General features: G+C 54.8%; 2 protein-coding genes across 5 annotated transcripts in view; one reads left to right on the top strand and one right to left on the bottom strand.

Annotated features, from left to right (window-relative positions):
• Positions 1 to 5,079: 5,079 nt before the first annotated feature.
• On the bottom strand, positions 5,080 to 8,488 carry JMJD4 (jumonji domain containing 4). 2 transcript variants are annotated; one of them, XM_011371945.2, is made up of 6 exons: positions 7,994 to 8,488; positions 7,544 to 7,709; positions 7,037 to 7,162; positions 6,510 to 6,723; positions 5,777 to 5,923; positions 5,080 to 5,493 (listed from the first exon to the last, which is right to left on the bottom strand). In XM_011371945.2, the coding sequence occupies exons 1-6, from the start codon at positions 8,256 to 8,258 to the stop codon at positions 5,191 to 5,193; spliced, it is 1,221 nt and encodes a 406-aa protein (XP_011370247.1). In that variant the 5' UTR covers positions 8,259 to 8,488; the 3' UTR covers positions 5,080 to 5,190. The 2 variants fall into 2 exon arrangements, with proteins under 2 accessions (XP_011370247.1, XP_011370245.1); XM_011371943.2 differs by having other exon boundaries at positions 6,456 to 6,723; positions 7,994 to 8,487.
• A 254-nt stretch (positions 8,489 to 8,742) lies between these two features.
• SNAP47 (synaptosome associated protein 47) overlaps positions 8,743 to 13,753 on the top strand; it is a 57,639-nt gene continuing 52,628 nt past the window's right edge. Inside the window, exon 1 of one of the 3 annotated variants that reach the window (XM_011371946.2) lies at positions 8,743 to 8,900. The gene's annotated coding sequence lies outside the window, so the exon portion shown is untranslated. The remainder of the gene's footprint in view (positions 8,901 to 13,753) is intronic. The other 2 variants (XM_023537715.1, XM_011371947.2) reach the window with 2 other exon arrangements.

The following is a 13,753-nucleotide window of genomic DNA, read 5'->3' as shown; positions in this document are numbered from 1 at the left end:
GAGTTGGGTGCATGGAGTGGTGACCCCAGGGTTCCATATGGTCAGAGACGGCCCACTGTGCCTGAGGTCCTTGGTTGACCTCCAAGCAGAGAGTAGCTGGGGCTGTAGAGTAGAACGAGGCTGAGCAATGACCAAGAGTCTAGACGGAGCCTGGGACATGACCATCCTGGTTGGAGCCTTGAGGTCCTCATTTGGAAGTGGGGCCAGGGTCATTGTGCCGGCTTGGTGAGTAAACTGGACACCTGAGGCCAGCAGAGGGTAACTGAAGACAAGGGAAGATTGCGGTCCCTCTCATTGTCCCTGGAACCTACATGTTCCCTCTTCTGCCTGCAGCGCCCAGAGAGCTGCTACCTAATGTTTTCTGCCTGTGCTGCAGAGGCATCACTGACCACCAGGGGGCGGGCTGTGCCCACTCTGCTCAAGGGAGTAACGAGAGCAGGCAGGGACACCAGGGGTTATTCTGTGCATACCCCTGCATCCAACCAGATAGCACTTCTTCTCATTAGCATTCATCTTGGAATTTTCAGAGGTGGGGAGGGGCTTTGAATCCTCTCATTTACTCATTCAGCTACTGTGCCCTGGGCATTCATCCTGTGCAGGGGCCAGGGAAGGCCCTGAGTACGGGCCTCATGGGTGGTCCTTGTCCTCCAGGAGCTAACAGTCTTGGGGGTGGATGGACAAAAGCAAGAAAACAAATGCATGTGAAGGAAAAGAACACGCTCTGTAATGAAAATAAAGTGGGAGGGAGCGAGGGGGGAGGAGAAAGGGAGGGGAATTAGGAGAAAGGGAGGGAGGAAGAAGGACAGATGGAGGGAAAGGAAGGAGGGAGGGAAGGAGGAAGGAGGCAAAAGAAGGAAAAGGGAGGAAGGCAGGATCAATGTCTCTCTTATTTTCCCTGGAGACCACGGGCTTGGTGCTCTGTACCCCAGGGCCCAGGGAGCCACCACCTGATGACATTTAAAGATGTGTTCTGTTTTATGGTTTCCTGCCTGGTTGCAATGACAGTAATATATTACTGTGTGACAACCTTACCCCACACTTAGTGGCTTATAGCATTAAATACTTCACAGTTTCTGTGACCACAGTCCAGACTCAGAGAAGGCTTCCCCCTAAAGGAGTCATGTGACCTGAGCTGGGCCTGTAGGTACTAGATAGTACCAATGGTGAGGGCCAGTGCACCTGCCGAGGGCTCACCCAGGCCCCACCTTCACTAGGATGGGCTGGGGCAGCAGAGCTGGGGGCCTGGCCCATGCTTCTGTCCCAACTACCTAGAAGGGATAGCTGAGTGATTCTCCTCTTAAAGGCCAAGCTTCCTGCTGCCACTGCTGGAAGCTGACAGGATCTGAGAGGGACCCCAGAACCCCTAAGCCCTGACTAGAACCGGAAGCAGGGAGTGGGCTCCAGAGAGGACAGGTGCTCCACTTCCTGGGGAGATGCTGGCGGGTGCTGGCCCAGTGGGTGAACAGCAGCCCTCCCAGCCTCACCTTGGCTTCTCCTTGAAGAATGACTGCCTACTTATTTCCTGCTTCAGGAGGACTTGCCCTCCTTGAAGGAGGGGCTGGGCCTCCCAGTGTGGGTGTGGGCTGTGGGGGAGGGGTATGGGTGCTGTCCTGGTGGCCTCTGCCTGAGGGTTCCTCTGCCTGTGATGCTTCCCTGTCTCCTCCTACATCCTGGGTGCCTGGCTGGATCAGTCTCAGAGGGTTTCCATCAGTGTTCACACTTTATGTTCCAAGATGCCAGTGAACCACACCAACTGGCTCTGGCTGGAGCCCTGGAGCCCACCAAGGTCAAGCCAGAGTCTAAGGAGGACTGAGGGCGGCTGCAAGGAGGCGCTAGGGACTGAGGGTGGCTGCGAGGAGGGGCTAGGCTGGGCCATACGGAATGGGGCAGAGTAGCCTCAGCCCACTCAGTGCTGGACTTCAGTCTGGGAATACTTCCTGGGATGTGGCACCAGGGCTTCTCTTCAAGGCAATGGGGTGTTTTGTATCTTAGAAAGTTGCATGGAAAGGTTGTCATGTTGGTGAACATCCCTCTGCCTGCAGATCCAGAGCCAGTGCTAGTTGCATTGCCAGCTCTAACATCCACGCCAGCGCCAGCTCTAACACCCGTGCCAGCACCAGCTCCACATGGAGAACTAGCTCCAGCACCAACTCTGCTAATAATTCCGCAGCTCTAGCATCAGTTCTGTGCTAGTAGGAGCTTAAGCTCTAGCCCCAGCTTCAGCACAAATTCTAAAGCTAAAGCCAATTCCAGCACCAACCTCAACACCTGATTTGAAGCCAGCTCCAGAATCAGCTCTATCATGATCTCTGGAGCTACAGCCAGCTCCACCACCTTTGCCAGAGCTAAAGCGAGCACCAGCTACAGAGCTAGGGCCAACCTGAGCATCAGATCTTGCATCAGCTCCCGAGTGAGAGTAAGCCCTGGCACCAGCTCCAGAGATAGACACTGCTGTATCAGCAACTCCTATGCCAGCTCTCGCAATAGTTCTAGCATCAGCTCTAGATCTAGAATCACCTCCAAAACTAATTCCAGAACTAGTACCAGCACCGAGTTCTGAGCTACAGCCAGCTTCAGCACCAACTCTAACACTAGATGCAGAGCTAGATTCTGCACCTGTACCAGCTTCTGCATCAGCTCCAGAGGTAGAGGCAACTCCAGGGGAGGAAGGTGCCAGCAGGACTGACACCCAAGGGCAGCAGGGACACAGCAGTACCAATTAAGTCCTGAGCTCACCGGAGCATCCTCTGGGGCTTCCCCCAGGATCAGGATTCAAGGGCTAACAGCAGGCTCAGCGAGGAGCCTCTGGGACCCACACAGCCTCTAGCCAGTACCCTGTCACTTATTCCAACAGCTCCAGAATATACAGCCTATAAACGCAGGAGCCTGGTGACATGTGGGACAGCTCTTGAGTTATCTCCTCCTCCTGATGGCTACAAGTGTCACCTCTGCTGAGCCCAGAGCGACTGTGCCAGGAGACATTGTTGGATGGGAGTAGGTGTGCAAGAAGCAGATATGGGAGAGAACATAATGAAGCAAGCAGTTGTTGAACCAGTGATTGTGGAGTTGATAATTCACAACTTAGGGGGACTCAGATGGTGCAGAGGTAATGTGCAAGACTGAACTGACACGTGTGCAGAGTGGTTGTTGATTTGCACAGTAAGTGTGCAAGCACTGTCAAATGGCACATAGTGGCTGTGCAGGATGGGGGAGCTGGAAGCTGAAGAGTGTCTGGTAACCTGCCCCGGAAGTGTTCAGTGGCTCCTGCACAGGGTGTGTGCAGGCAACTATTGAACTGCACGCATGGGTATGAGAAGCAAAAGCTGGCAGTGGGCGTGGGAGGAGCATCTTAAATGCTGCAGAAAAGCATTGCTGGATGCAATCTGGATGGAGCAAACTGCCCACAGACTGGTTCTTGTTGCATATGGTGTGTAAAAGGTGACTGGATGGCAAACAATGGGAGTGCAGTGTGACACTGAGTGGAGAACAAGACATTGCCTTTTGAATTACACACAGCAAATGTGCAAGGAGTTATTGAACGGCAGACTGGGTATGCAAATAGAAATCAATTGGTACAGAATGAGTGTGCAAAGGGAGGTCACTGAATAACCCAGGGAGTGTGCAGAGTATAGCCATAGTGTGTGAAAACATAGTGGTCGAAAAAGACTCAGGGAAGTGTGCAGAGAAATGGCAGTGAGGGGAACAGGTGTGGACAATGGGTGGGGCTGGTGGGTACCTCATGGGTGTCACTGGATTGCCATGGCAACTGACTGTGCAAGGGGATACTACTGAGTGTTGGAGTGGGCCTGGAGGAAGTGGTTGCTGAATCCCAGTGGAAAAGCGTAGAGTGATTATGTTGGTCAAGTTTATGTGCCAATGTGGCCAGGCCGTGGTGTTATTTGGTCAAACATCAGTGTGGATGTTGCAGTGAAGGTGTTTCTTAGATGAGATTAGCATTTGAACCAGTAGACTCTGAGTGACGCAGATGACCTTCCATAATGTGGGGGGGTCCTCGTCCAATCAGCTGAAGCCTTACAAGCAAGGATTTACAAAGGTTTACAAGGTTTACAAAGCAGCAACTCCGCCTCCAGAATGCAACAAAGAAATCTCACCTGAGTCCAACCGTTGGACCCAAGACTGCATCCATTCTTCCCTGGGTCTCCAGCCTGCCCTGCAGACTCCATGCTCAATGCTCCATCATCTCTTATAATCTGGGTGGCTCCATTTCCCTGGAGAACCCTAACACAGTGACTACTGAGTAAGTGGCACATAGGTGTGCAGTGGAACCTGGATGGCGCAGACACGTGTGGAGAATAAAATACCAAAGTGTGTAACATTTGATTTGCTTGGCGCAAGAGTTATGCAAGGTTTGGGAGTCGGAAGGAAAGGTGGAGTGTGCAGAAGGGCTGCTGAATTACTGTTTGCAAAGTGACTCTGGGTGGCAAAGAGAAGGTGTGCACCAAGTAGAAGGTGGATGGTGTAAAACAGGTGTGTGAGGTGTGGAAGAGGCCCAGGTACCAGATGACCTGCGGGTGGACCCTGGGCGGGGCCCTCTCACTGCAGGCTGAGAGGTGCAGGGGTGGCCCTGGAGTCTCTGAAGAAGGCAGGGCTGCAGCAAGCAGGAGGGAGACGAATGCACCAGGGCTCTGCCTTGCCACTTACTGCCAGCAGGGCCCTGAGTGTCCTGATTACGGTGCCTGGCCTGGAGTACTCACCTCTCTGGCCCAGGACCTTGCCGGGGGCCCATAGGGCAGTGGCAGAAAGGAGGGCTCTACTGAAACAGTGCTTCTAGCATGGAAAAGAGACAAGCCCTGTACATGTGTCCCCATCCTACAGAGGGGCTTGCTCCAGCAAACTATCAGCCTTCTGGCCGCAAGTATGAGGTACCAACAACTCCCCACTCACTCCCTCACTGGATCCGAGTGCCCGGTCCTGCTGGGCCTCATGAGGACAGAGAACCTGAACCCTCTGAACCGGCACTGAGGTCTTAGGATGCCAACAGATAGCCAGGACAGTACCAGACCTTTAAGAGCAGAAACTGGACCTGGAAGGCCAAGGTAATAAGGCTCAGCGGGGAGATCATATGTCCCAGGCCACCCAGGAGGATGGAGCTTTATTTCTGGAAGTGACCCTAGAGCAGGGAGAATGCCTTCCATGCCAAGACATGTCACATGACCCTCATAGCATGCACTAAAGGGATGTGGTGGCAGCCACAACCTCCTCCAGCTGCTGTAGGAGATCCTCTGGCTGTGGTGAGAACTCACTGGTGTCCAGTCTCTGGAAGTCAGGGTGGACCACCACAGACGCCAGCACCTCAGCAATCCGGCCGACGTCAAAGGTAGCCTGCTGGGGGCCCAGGCCAGCATCTTCGCCGCTCTCTGCCTCGCCAGGGCTTGCCTCTTTCGCTAGGACCAGGAGCCTCCTTTTGGCGATGACCTTGAGGAAATGGTAAAATTCTTCGAAGTTGATTCCGGAGCAGGATCTCATGATGACCTGGGCCAGAGAGGAGCGGCTGGTGAGCTACCAGGCAAGCATCTGCTGATTGTGGGCAGTCCCAGCTGCAAAGGACCCCCTAGCTGTGGCCTGGTCTTGAGGATGGAGACAGACACTTAGGGGCCAGCAAGTGATAGACAGACAGGTCTGAGCCCTGAGACCTGGAAGCCCTCTGATCTGTTCCAGCCCCAGACTGGCCTTCACATGGACAGGGCTGGCAGCCGCCCCATAACCTCCCCGAACTGCAGCCCTGTCCCCATCCTGACCAGGCCAGACACCCCACCTGGCAGTGGTTGTGCCAGTCAGGCATGGAGTCCCTCCACTCGCTGACTTCCTGCTGTACGGCACAGAGCTCCTGTTGCAGGAAATGCCACATGTTGGCCACGTTACAGCCATTGACCCAGTTGTGGTTGATGGAGATAGTGTCGTCCTAAAAGGAGCAAATTACAGGCTGTCCTCATGACCCCACAGTGGGCACTGTCCTCTCCCACGTCCTGAGGTCCTCCCAGCCCTCCTGTTGGGAAGGGCCATTCTCGCCTCCCCGCAGGGATCAGCAGGGAGAGGGAACCGGCACTGATATCCTCTGCATCCATAGCTAACCCAGAGTGGGACCCTGAGGGCCTGGGATGACTCCACTCTGTGAGAACCAGGAGGGCAACGTGGGAAGGAGTGTGGGCTGGGGGTCCCGAGCAGTGCTGTGTGCGGGTGCGAACATGCCCACACCTGAGATCAGCCTTGCCACGTACAATGCCTGGGCTCTCCCAAAGGGATGACCTGTCCACTGTGGCATTGGAGGAGTGGGACAGCCCTCCCTCTGTGGGAAGCATCTGGGAAGGTACTGGGGCATGCCAAGGGGCACAGCTGGAAGGGAGTCAGGGCCAGCCCAGTGGCACCCCACAGCTTGTCTCCCTGCCTGCCTGGCCTGTGTGGCAGGCACGTGGGAGAGGAAGTGCTCACTCTACCAGGTTGTGGACTTGGTGGTGCCACCCGCTGGGCACGAACACCATCTCGCCTGCCTCCTGTGTGACCTCCAGCGGTGGGCTGCAGTGCTGGTGCATGGGGTGCAGGTGGCTGTCCAGCAGTGCAGGGGTGGTCACGTCATAGGGCAGGCTACCGTGGCAGTCCCGCAGGGCTTCTTCTTGTCCCGGTGGGAAGAATAACCACTTTTTCCTCCCACAGATGTTGACAGACCAGCTGAAGGAGCGGAAGATGTCGGCATGGAACGGCGACCTGTGCAAGAGCCTCTGTTGGTGCCTTATGGCTTTGCTTTTTCCAAACAAGCTGGCCTGAGGTCCCACACCTGCCTTTTAGCCAAGGGGGCGAGCCAGGCCTCCTGGCCCCAGGACGGCCAGCAGGGGGTGCACTGGCCCTGAGCTGAGCAATGGAGAGAGTGGAAGTGGGCTTGGAAATGCCAGACCTGGCAGCCTATGCCATGGCCTGGCTAAGGGGATATCCCGGAGGCTCTGTGAGAGCGCCGACATGGTTCAGGAGAGTGATGGGGAACAAGATGCGAGACAGCGGGTGGGAGCAGACACGCAGTTACCAGGTGCCGGTGGGCCCCATGTAGATGAAGCGGTAGTCGTCCACGTCCAGGAAGTCCCAGTACTCGTTGAGCCAGTCGGATGAGAAGTACACGGGCAGGGTGAACACGCCATCAGCAGAGAAGTCCCTTGAGAGATCAAGCAGCAGGAGGATGCTACCACCTCTGTGCCCAATGTGGTCATCAACGTGAGGGACCCTGAGCTGTCTTTCAGAGCCAGCACCAACCACCGGGCTGAGTGAAGCCACCTCAGACCACCCAACTTAGTCCGGCCACCGGATGACAACAGCCCCCAGTGACCCCAGCTGAGCTCGCTCAAGTGACTGAACTAGAGTCGTAAGCAGATGACATGGCTGTAGGGTGCTGTGACAGGACCTAGATGACCCATGTAGGCAGCAACTCAGGCGCTCTGGGCCCCTCCCGCCCCAGCTCCCAGATTTCAGACTCTGGCTGGGTTGGGTTCTAAATGCACCACCTGAATCACGCTTTCTGAAACTGGGCTGCCTTTACCTGCACAGGTGCCAGTCTTTGAGGTAGAGACAGCCCCGGGGAGAGGAGTAGTCTCCCTGGATGAACTCTTTCCAGTAGCTGATGTAGTCTCTGAGGGGCATGTGTTCTTTGGGGTTCGAGTTGTATTCCTGGATCCCACAGTTGGCAACAGGTACAATCACATCTCCTGAAAGGGAAAGGTCAGGCACAGGCTGTCCTGAGCGTCCTCCAGCTTGCCCATTTTCTCTGATCCTGTCCACCCTCCAGCTCATTGCTACACGTTTCGCATGAATTATTCTAAGAATTCACTCATGCTCGGCCTCCCCCCACACCCTCAGTGGCTCCCCTTGTTCGCGTCCTCTTGTAGTCTGACCCAAGGGAATTCGGCAGGGCAAGAGTCAGAGGATCCTGCCCTAGCCCCGTGCTCGTGTTCCCTGGTGTCCGGCCCGGGCCATCGCGCCCAGTCCTTACCGTAATTCTGAAGCAGATAATCGAAGTCGGGCTTCCCACTGGGTGTCACCCAGTGCTTCCTGCAGCCCCAGCCCTCGGTGAAGGCGCTGGAGAAAACACAGGGCACGTTGGGGAGCAGGTAACCTTTGAAGAAGTCAGCGTAGGTAAAGGAGTCTGGCTTCTCGATAAAGTCCACACGGTCCAGGGGTGGGTAGACCCTGCTGGGGAGACGCCCCCGGAGGCCTCGAAAGTGGTTCTCTGCGAACACTCGCGTCTCCCTGTCCATCCCGGGTCAGGTTCCGCATCCATGGGGTGCGGGGCTGCTAGGGACCGAGGGGCTGCCGCGGGCGGGGTGGCTGCTGAGGGTGGAGGGGAGGCAAGGTAGTCGGGAAAGGTTTTGCCCGGGGATTGAAGGGGCTGCCGAGGGCGGAGGGACTGCAGGGTCGGAGAACCAGACCCAGGGCCCAGCGAAGGGTAGGAACCGGAACCTGACCTCAGGACCTCACCGCTTAGCGTTTAACCTAGGAGGTGAAAAGGAAATACTTCCTAAACTACTTCCGCCGCAGACGCTGTGGGCACCCGCGGCTCACAGCCTCTGGGCCGGCGGGAACGAAACCGCGACGCACAGGCATTCAAGCCTGGTTGCCCAGATGCAGCGGGGCGGAACGAAGAAGCCGCGGGCAGAATTCCTGCCGGAGTCCGAACCAAAGATCACTGGGCCCTAGGCGCATGCGCGCAACACGCGGCGGCCCTCGCCAGGCGCAGGCGCAGGCGCAGGCGTCGGTGCGGGCCTCAGAACATCCTACCTAGTTGTGGGTCAGCACAGCGTCTGAGACTGTCAAAGAGCGTCCGCCCGGAGTCTGGCCATCTTTACGCTTCAAGACTCAGGAAAGCGTCGTCTCTAGTCTGCGGTTGGGCCTGTGCCACGGTGAGGACCCTTCCTCTTTCTAGTGCCCCAGGGACTGAGATAGGTGATGGGTTGTGGGCAGGACTGAGAAAGGGGCCGAAGGGCCAAGGGTGGGTTACCGGGGGATGGTGGGGGACGGAGGAGATGATGGGGGGCGGGGACCTGGAGAGGATGGTGGGGGCCTAAGGGGATGCTGAGGACTTGGAGGGGAAGCCAGGGGCCTTGCGGAAGGGTGGGGACCTAGAGGGCATGGGGAGTTCTAGGGGTGTGGTAGGGACCTGGATGGCATGATGGGGGCCTAGGACTATAGCGGAGACCTGAAATGGATAATAGGGAGTCTGGGGGGATAGTGAGGACCTGGAGGAAATGGTGGGGGCCTTGGGAGATACTGGGGACCTGGAGGGGGGTGGTGGAGGAATAGGAAGGCCCGAAATGAAGGTGTGGTGATTTGAGCTTGTGTACACAGGGGATATCCGAATGGGAACGTGGTAGGGTGACATGTCATGGTTTCAGCGTATTGGGGAAGACAATCCCCTCCCTTCACAAACCTACCAATATCAGCATGAAAGGAAACCAGACTTGTTTTTTTGTGAACTTGCTAGATCACATACATGTATGTAGGATGTTGGCAAGAATATGGAATTGGGCAGACCTTCACACATATCCCACACAGTAAAGCAGAGAAAGGGCAAGTAAGGCCTCTCATATCTTCTGGAGGGAAGGATAGATGTTGCTGTGTAGCTTGTACCTTGAGAGAGACTCCTGACCCAGTCCTGGAGGTCTGAGTTTATAGCTCAGTCGAATGGAGCTTATTCAGGAGAAATGTGGGGAGGACCAGAAGTACTGAGAGGTGGGAGAGGGGAGGACTAGGAGGAAAGTGAGTTTGGGAGAGTGAGGTCCAGGTGGAGGGAGATCTAAGGTGGGAGTGGCGAACACCAGTGAGATTGGCCAGGGTGGAACTGGGGGGTGGGAGTTATTTGTGGCAAGTGGAGCGGCGGGGAGGTATTGTGTGATTTGTGTTCCATCCGTTGCCTCTGTGGTCAAGGCGTGGCGTTCTTCACTGGGTCAGCATAGAGTGGAAAGTGAGAACACGTGGAAACAGAATGAAGAAACATAGTCACCCATAATTTCATCCAGAGATAAGCATATCTTACTTTTCGGTGTAGACCTATCCTTCCAGGCTTGCATTCATTCATTTATTTATTCATTTGTATCTTTTCCTTCCCTCCCTCCCTGTACACATACAAAGTTGTGGTGAGTGCAGATCACCACGACACCTGGGGCAGAGGGGAAAAGTGTGGGAAGCAAGTGTTCATAATTATCTGAAGATTGGGAAGATGTGGGTCAGTTTGCCCAATGGGTATTGCCTGGGAGGGCTCCAGCTCCTGAAAGCTGTGTGGTTGAGAGTAAATTTCCTAAGAAAGGGGGAAGCTTTGTGCCAGCCGGTCCACACACTCCCTGAGATTGTCACCCAGCGTAGGAGATCAAGTCTCCTTTCTTGAGCACTGGTGGGTCCAGGCAATTGTGCTGTTTCCCCTAGTCTACACGCTGGCCCTCTGGCATCACCACTGCTGTGCACACGAGGCTCTGACAAGAGTAAGAGCAGGGCTGTGTCTCTTGAAGGCCACTAGACGGCAGCCTTGGCAGCCTAGAAGTGGTGAGAAATTTACATTCCTGGGCCTCACCCAGACCTACTGAGTCACAACCTGGGGATGGGCACTGCTCTAAGCCTGGTCACTTCCCAGTGACACAACCCTCAGAGGGCCAGAGAGAAAACAGCAGGAGAGGAGTTTAAAAGTCAGCACTTGGTTGGAAATACAGTGGGGATTACGTAAAATCCTAGATGTCTGCTCTGAGAAGTTAGAAAGAAGGTGCACACCCTGTGAATAAGCCATGTTGTTGCAATGAAACACCCCCAACAGTACATTTGAACCTCCCAGGTTGAAAGCGGTCGCCTGTGCAGAGCAGGAGGTGAAGGTAATGGAAAAGGCTGGCTCGGCACCTGGAGACACTGGTTCCAGTGTTCTGACTCTGAGCCTTCTTGTGGTCAGGAGTTGTTGGAAGGTGTGTAAAATGTTGCTGGTTCTGTTACTCTGGAAATTAACTAAAAATAGGTGTTTACTTGATACTGAGTCTCACTGTAGGCACAGGTCTGATGCGAGAGCTGAAAGAGACTCATTGTACCAGTTGCTGTGCATCCTAAGTGTGGTCCAGTGACCGGGAGCATCACTCCGGGGATGAGTCCCAGACGCCCAGGGGATGCCTTGCATGACCTTCTCTCCCCATTTCAGCTGTTCGCAGGGCCCACGCAGGTCTCTAAGCTCTCATTGGACTCCAGAACTTAGCGTGAATCAGAAACCTAGGTCAGCGTACAAAACGGAGAAAATGGTCCACGACGGATAGTCAATGTTTCCACGTATTGTGACTCGGGGTTCATGTAACGTGTGCCTGGACTGTGCCGGCACTGCGCACCAGGCACCCTCCATGTGCCGTTTGCTTCCCCAGCGTGTAGACAGAGTTGGTCCACATGTGAGCACATTCATAGGCTCCTCAGACATGTGGCCACAGATTTCTCCGGTTGCTTTTCCTTGGTTTTGTGATTGGTGGGGGGTCCGTTTTAGGGGAGACAAGATGTCACCAGGCCTGAGGCCATTCAGAGACTCAGAATAGCAGGTGGGGCACTGAGGCCTGAATGGCAGCCTGCTGGAGTGGGGGTGGGGTGGGGAGGGGCAGGGAGAGGAGAATGGGGGAGGTTTTGGCAGAAGAATTACATTTTCTTTAACTTTTTCTTTTTCTATTTGACTTTATCTGATTTATTTCACTTAACATAATGGCCTCACAGTCCATCTATTTTGTTGCAAATGGCAGGATTTTCTTCTTTTTTTTTAATGGCTGAATTAGTATTCTGAATATATTTCCAGAAGTAAAGTAGCTGGGATTATACGTGATGTTTTCTAATCTTGTGTTATGACTGTCACATTGGCTGTTGAATGGAAAATGGGTGGTAGGCACAGAGCAAAGTGAGGAAGGGAGTTGGGAAGTTGTCCAGGGAGTAGTGACAGCCTTGCCTAGTGATGCACCATTGGGCTGGGGGCAGACTGCATGTGCAGCACGACTGCAGGTACTTGGTTGTGTGTTGTTGGGAGGGGCATCCAGGAGAATGCATCCCATGCGGTGCCAGCTGAGGCGGAGGACAGCTGCATAGCTGGCTGAGTTGGAAACACCTGTTACTGGCCAAGTGTCCATGCCCCAGCTATTCCCCTGTCTGTGGCTCAGACAGCCTGGGCTAGAGGTAAAGTTTGGGGGACAGCAACTTGGAGGTGATATTTCATGCCCTGGAACTGTGTTCACCTGGCTAGGAGAGAGTGTTGATTATGAGGCTGGGCTGCGACCTGGTTATTCTAGCGTCCGGCCATTGTGTGGGAGAGGAGCAGCCAGCCAAGGAGACCAGACCGAGCATCTGGAGAAGTGGAGGCAAGAGCCCAGGGAGCCAGGTGTCCCTCGGGAGGCGCAACTGCATTGAACAGAGAGGTCAGAACAGATGTGGGCATGGGGCTTGGCTACCTAGAGGCCTGTGCGAGCTGCACCATGAGTCATGGGGACAGGAGCCTGTACGGAGGACAGGATGGGCTGTGGGAAGATGGGGATGATGTGTGTGTCTGAAGGTGGCTTCTAGGGAGATGTGTTAACTGAGGAGAAGGTCAAAGACAGGTTGGTGACTGTGCCTATGGCCACGTTTGCTGCTCCTTTTTTAGCAAAGGTTTACCGCAGCTGTCACACTCTTTGTTCTGGGTGGCCTCTGCTGCTTCTACTTGACAGTAGCAGTGATGAGCATGGTGACAGAGACCACATGCCTGAGAGCCTAAAATATTTACTCTCCGGCCCTTAGCAGGAGACATGAGCCCCTGGGGCTGGAGGCAAGGAGAAGTCGAGATTGCTGGGGTCAGAGGGTTGGCCAAGGACACAAGAGCCTGGCCTTTGAGGGAGGAGGACACTGCTTCCTGCGGGCTGTACAAGGGGACCAGGGGAAGGCAAGGCACCAAGACAGATGGGGACATGTCGGGGGAGTCCCACTTGGTCCTTTTACTGTGGCCTGTTGGGAAAGCTGTTCTGGAAGCTGCTAGGATAGGCTTTGGTCCCGGAGTCTCCTGCAGCTTTTTCCCTGGTGCTGATCAAACCCGAGAGCTTTCTCATTTCTCTTTCAAATAAATAGTACAACAGTGAGAGGTGTTTGGTTCTACTCCTGATTCTTTTTTACTTTTACTTTTCTCCCGTTTTGAATTTTAGAATATTTCAGAGCTGATGTTGTCCTTAGGTCCTTTAGTTACTTTAATGGTGGATAAACAGGCTACAAAGGTGAAGTAAATTTTCCATAGTCGTAAAGCTTGTGGCGGGCGGAGTTGGCGGGATGCTCGTAGACGCCCTCGGGTGCTGCAGGGCATTTGTGCACAGTCTCCCCCAGTGCTTGGCAGGTGGCTCCGCTCAGGTGACTGTGAACATAGATTCAGTTCCATGCTTGCCTGTCTCAAAGTGCTGGGTGGAGGTGAGCGAGAGCCGGGGGTGGGGACTCTTTTCAGCCCCAGGACCAGGGTCTCTCCAGGTTCAGGGCTGATAGGGCTGCAAGCACACTGCTGTGACCAAGGCCGGAGGCACTCGGGCCCCGCAATTTGTCTTAGACCTGGAAACCCTGAAAACCATGGTGACACAGATGTCACTGGTTATTCCCTAATTCTGAAAGTGAAGACTGCTTGCATTTCTCCCAGTCTGAGTGACTGCTGAGTCTAGGAGGTCGTGTGCACAGTAGCTGTTGGTCACAGCAAGCTGGGGTCTGCGGCACCTGTCCCTGTCCTGTGAGAGGCCAGCCCTGTCCAGCC

This window comes from Pteropus vampyrus, unplaced genomic scaffold (genome assembly GCF_000151845.1).
Source record: "Pteropus vampyrus isolate Shadow unplaced genomic scaffold, Pvam_2.0 Scaffold197, whole genome shotgun sequence".
NCBI classification, from domain to species: domain Eukaryota; kingdom Metazoa; phylum Chordata; class Mammalia; order Chiroptera; family Pteropodidae; genus Pteropus; species Pteropus vampyrus.
Note: the sequence above shows the minus strand (reverse complement) of the source record. Positions and strands in the feature narration are given on the sequence as shown.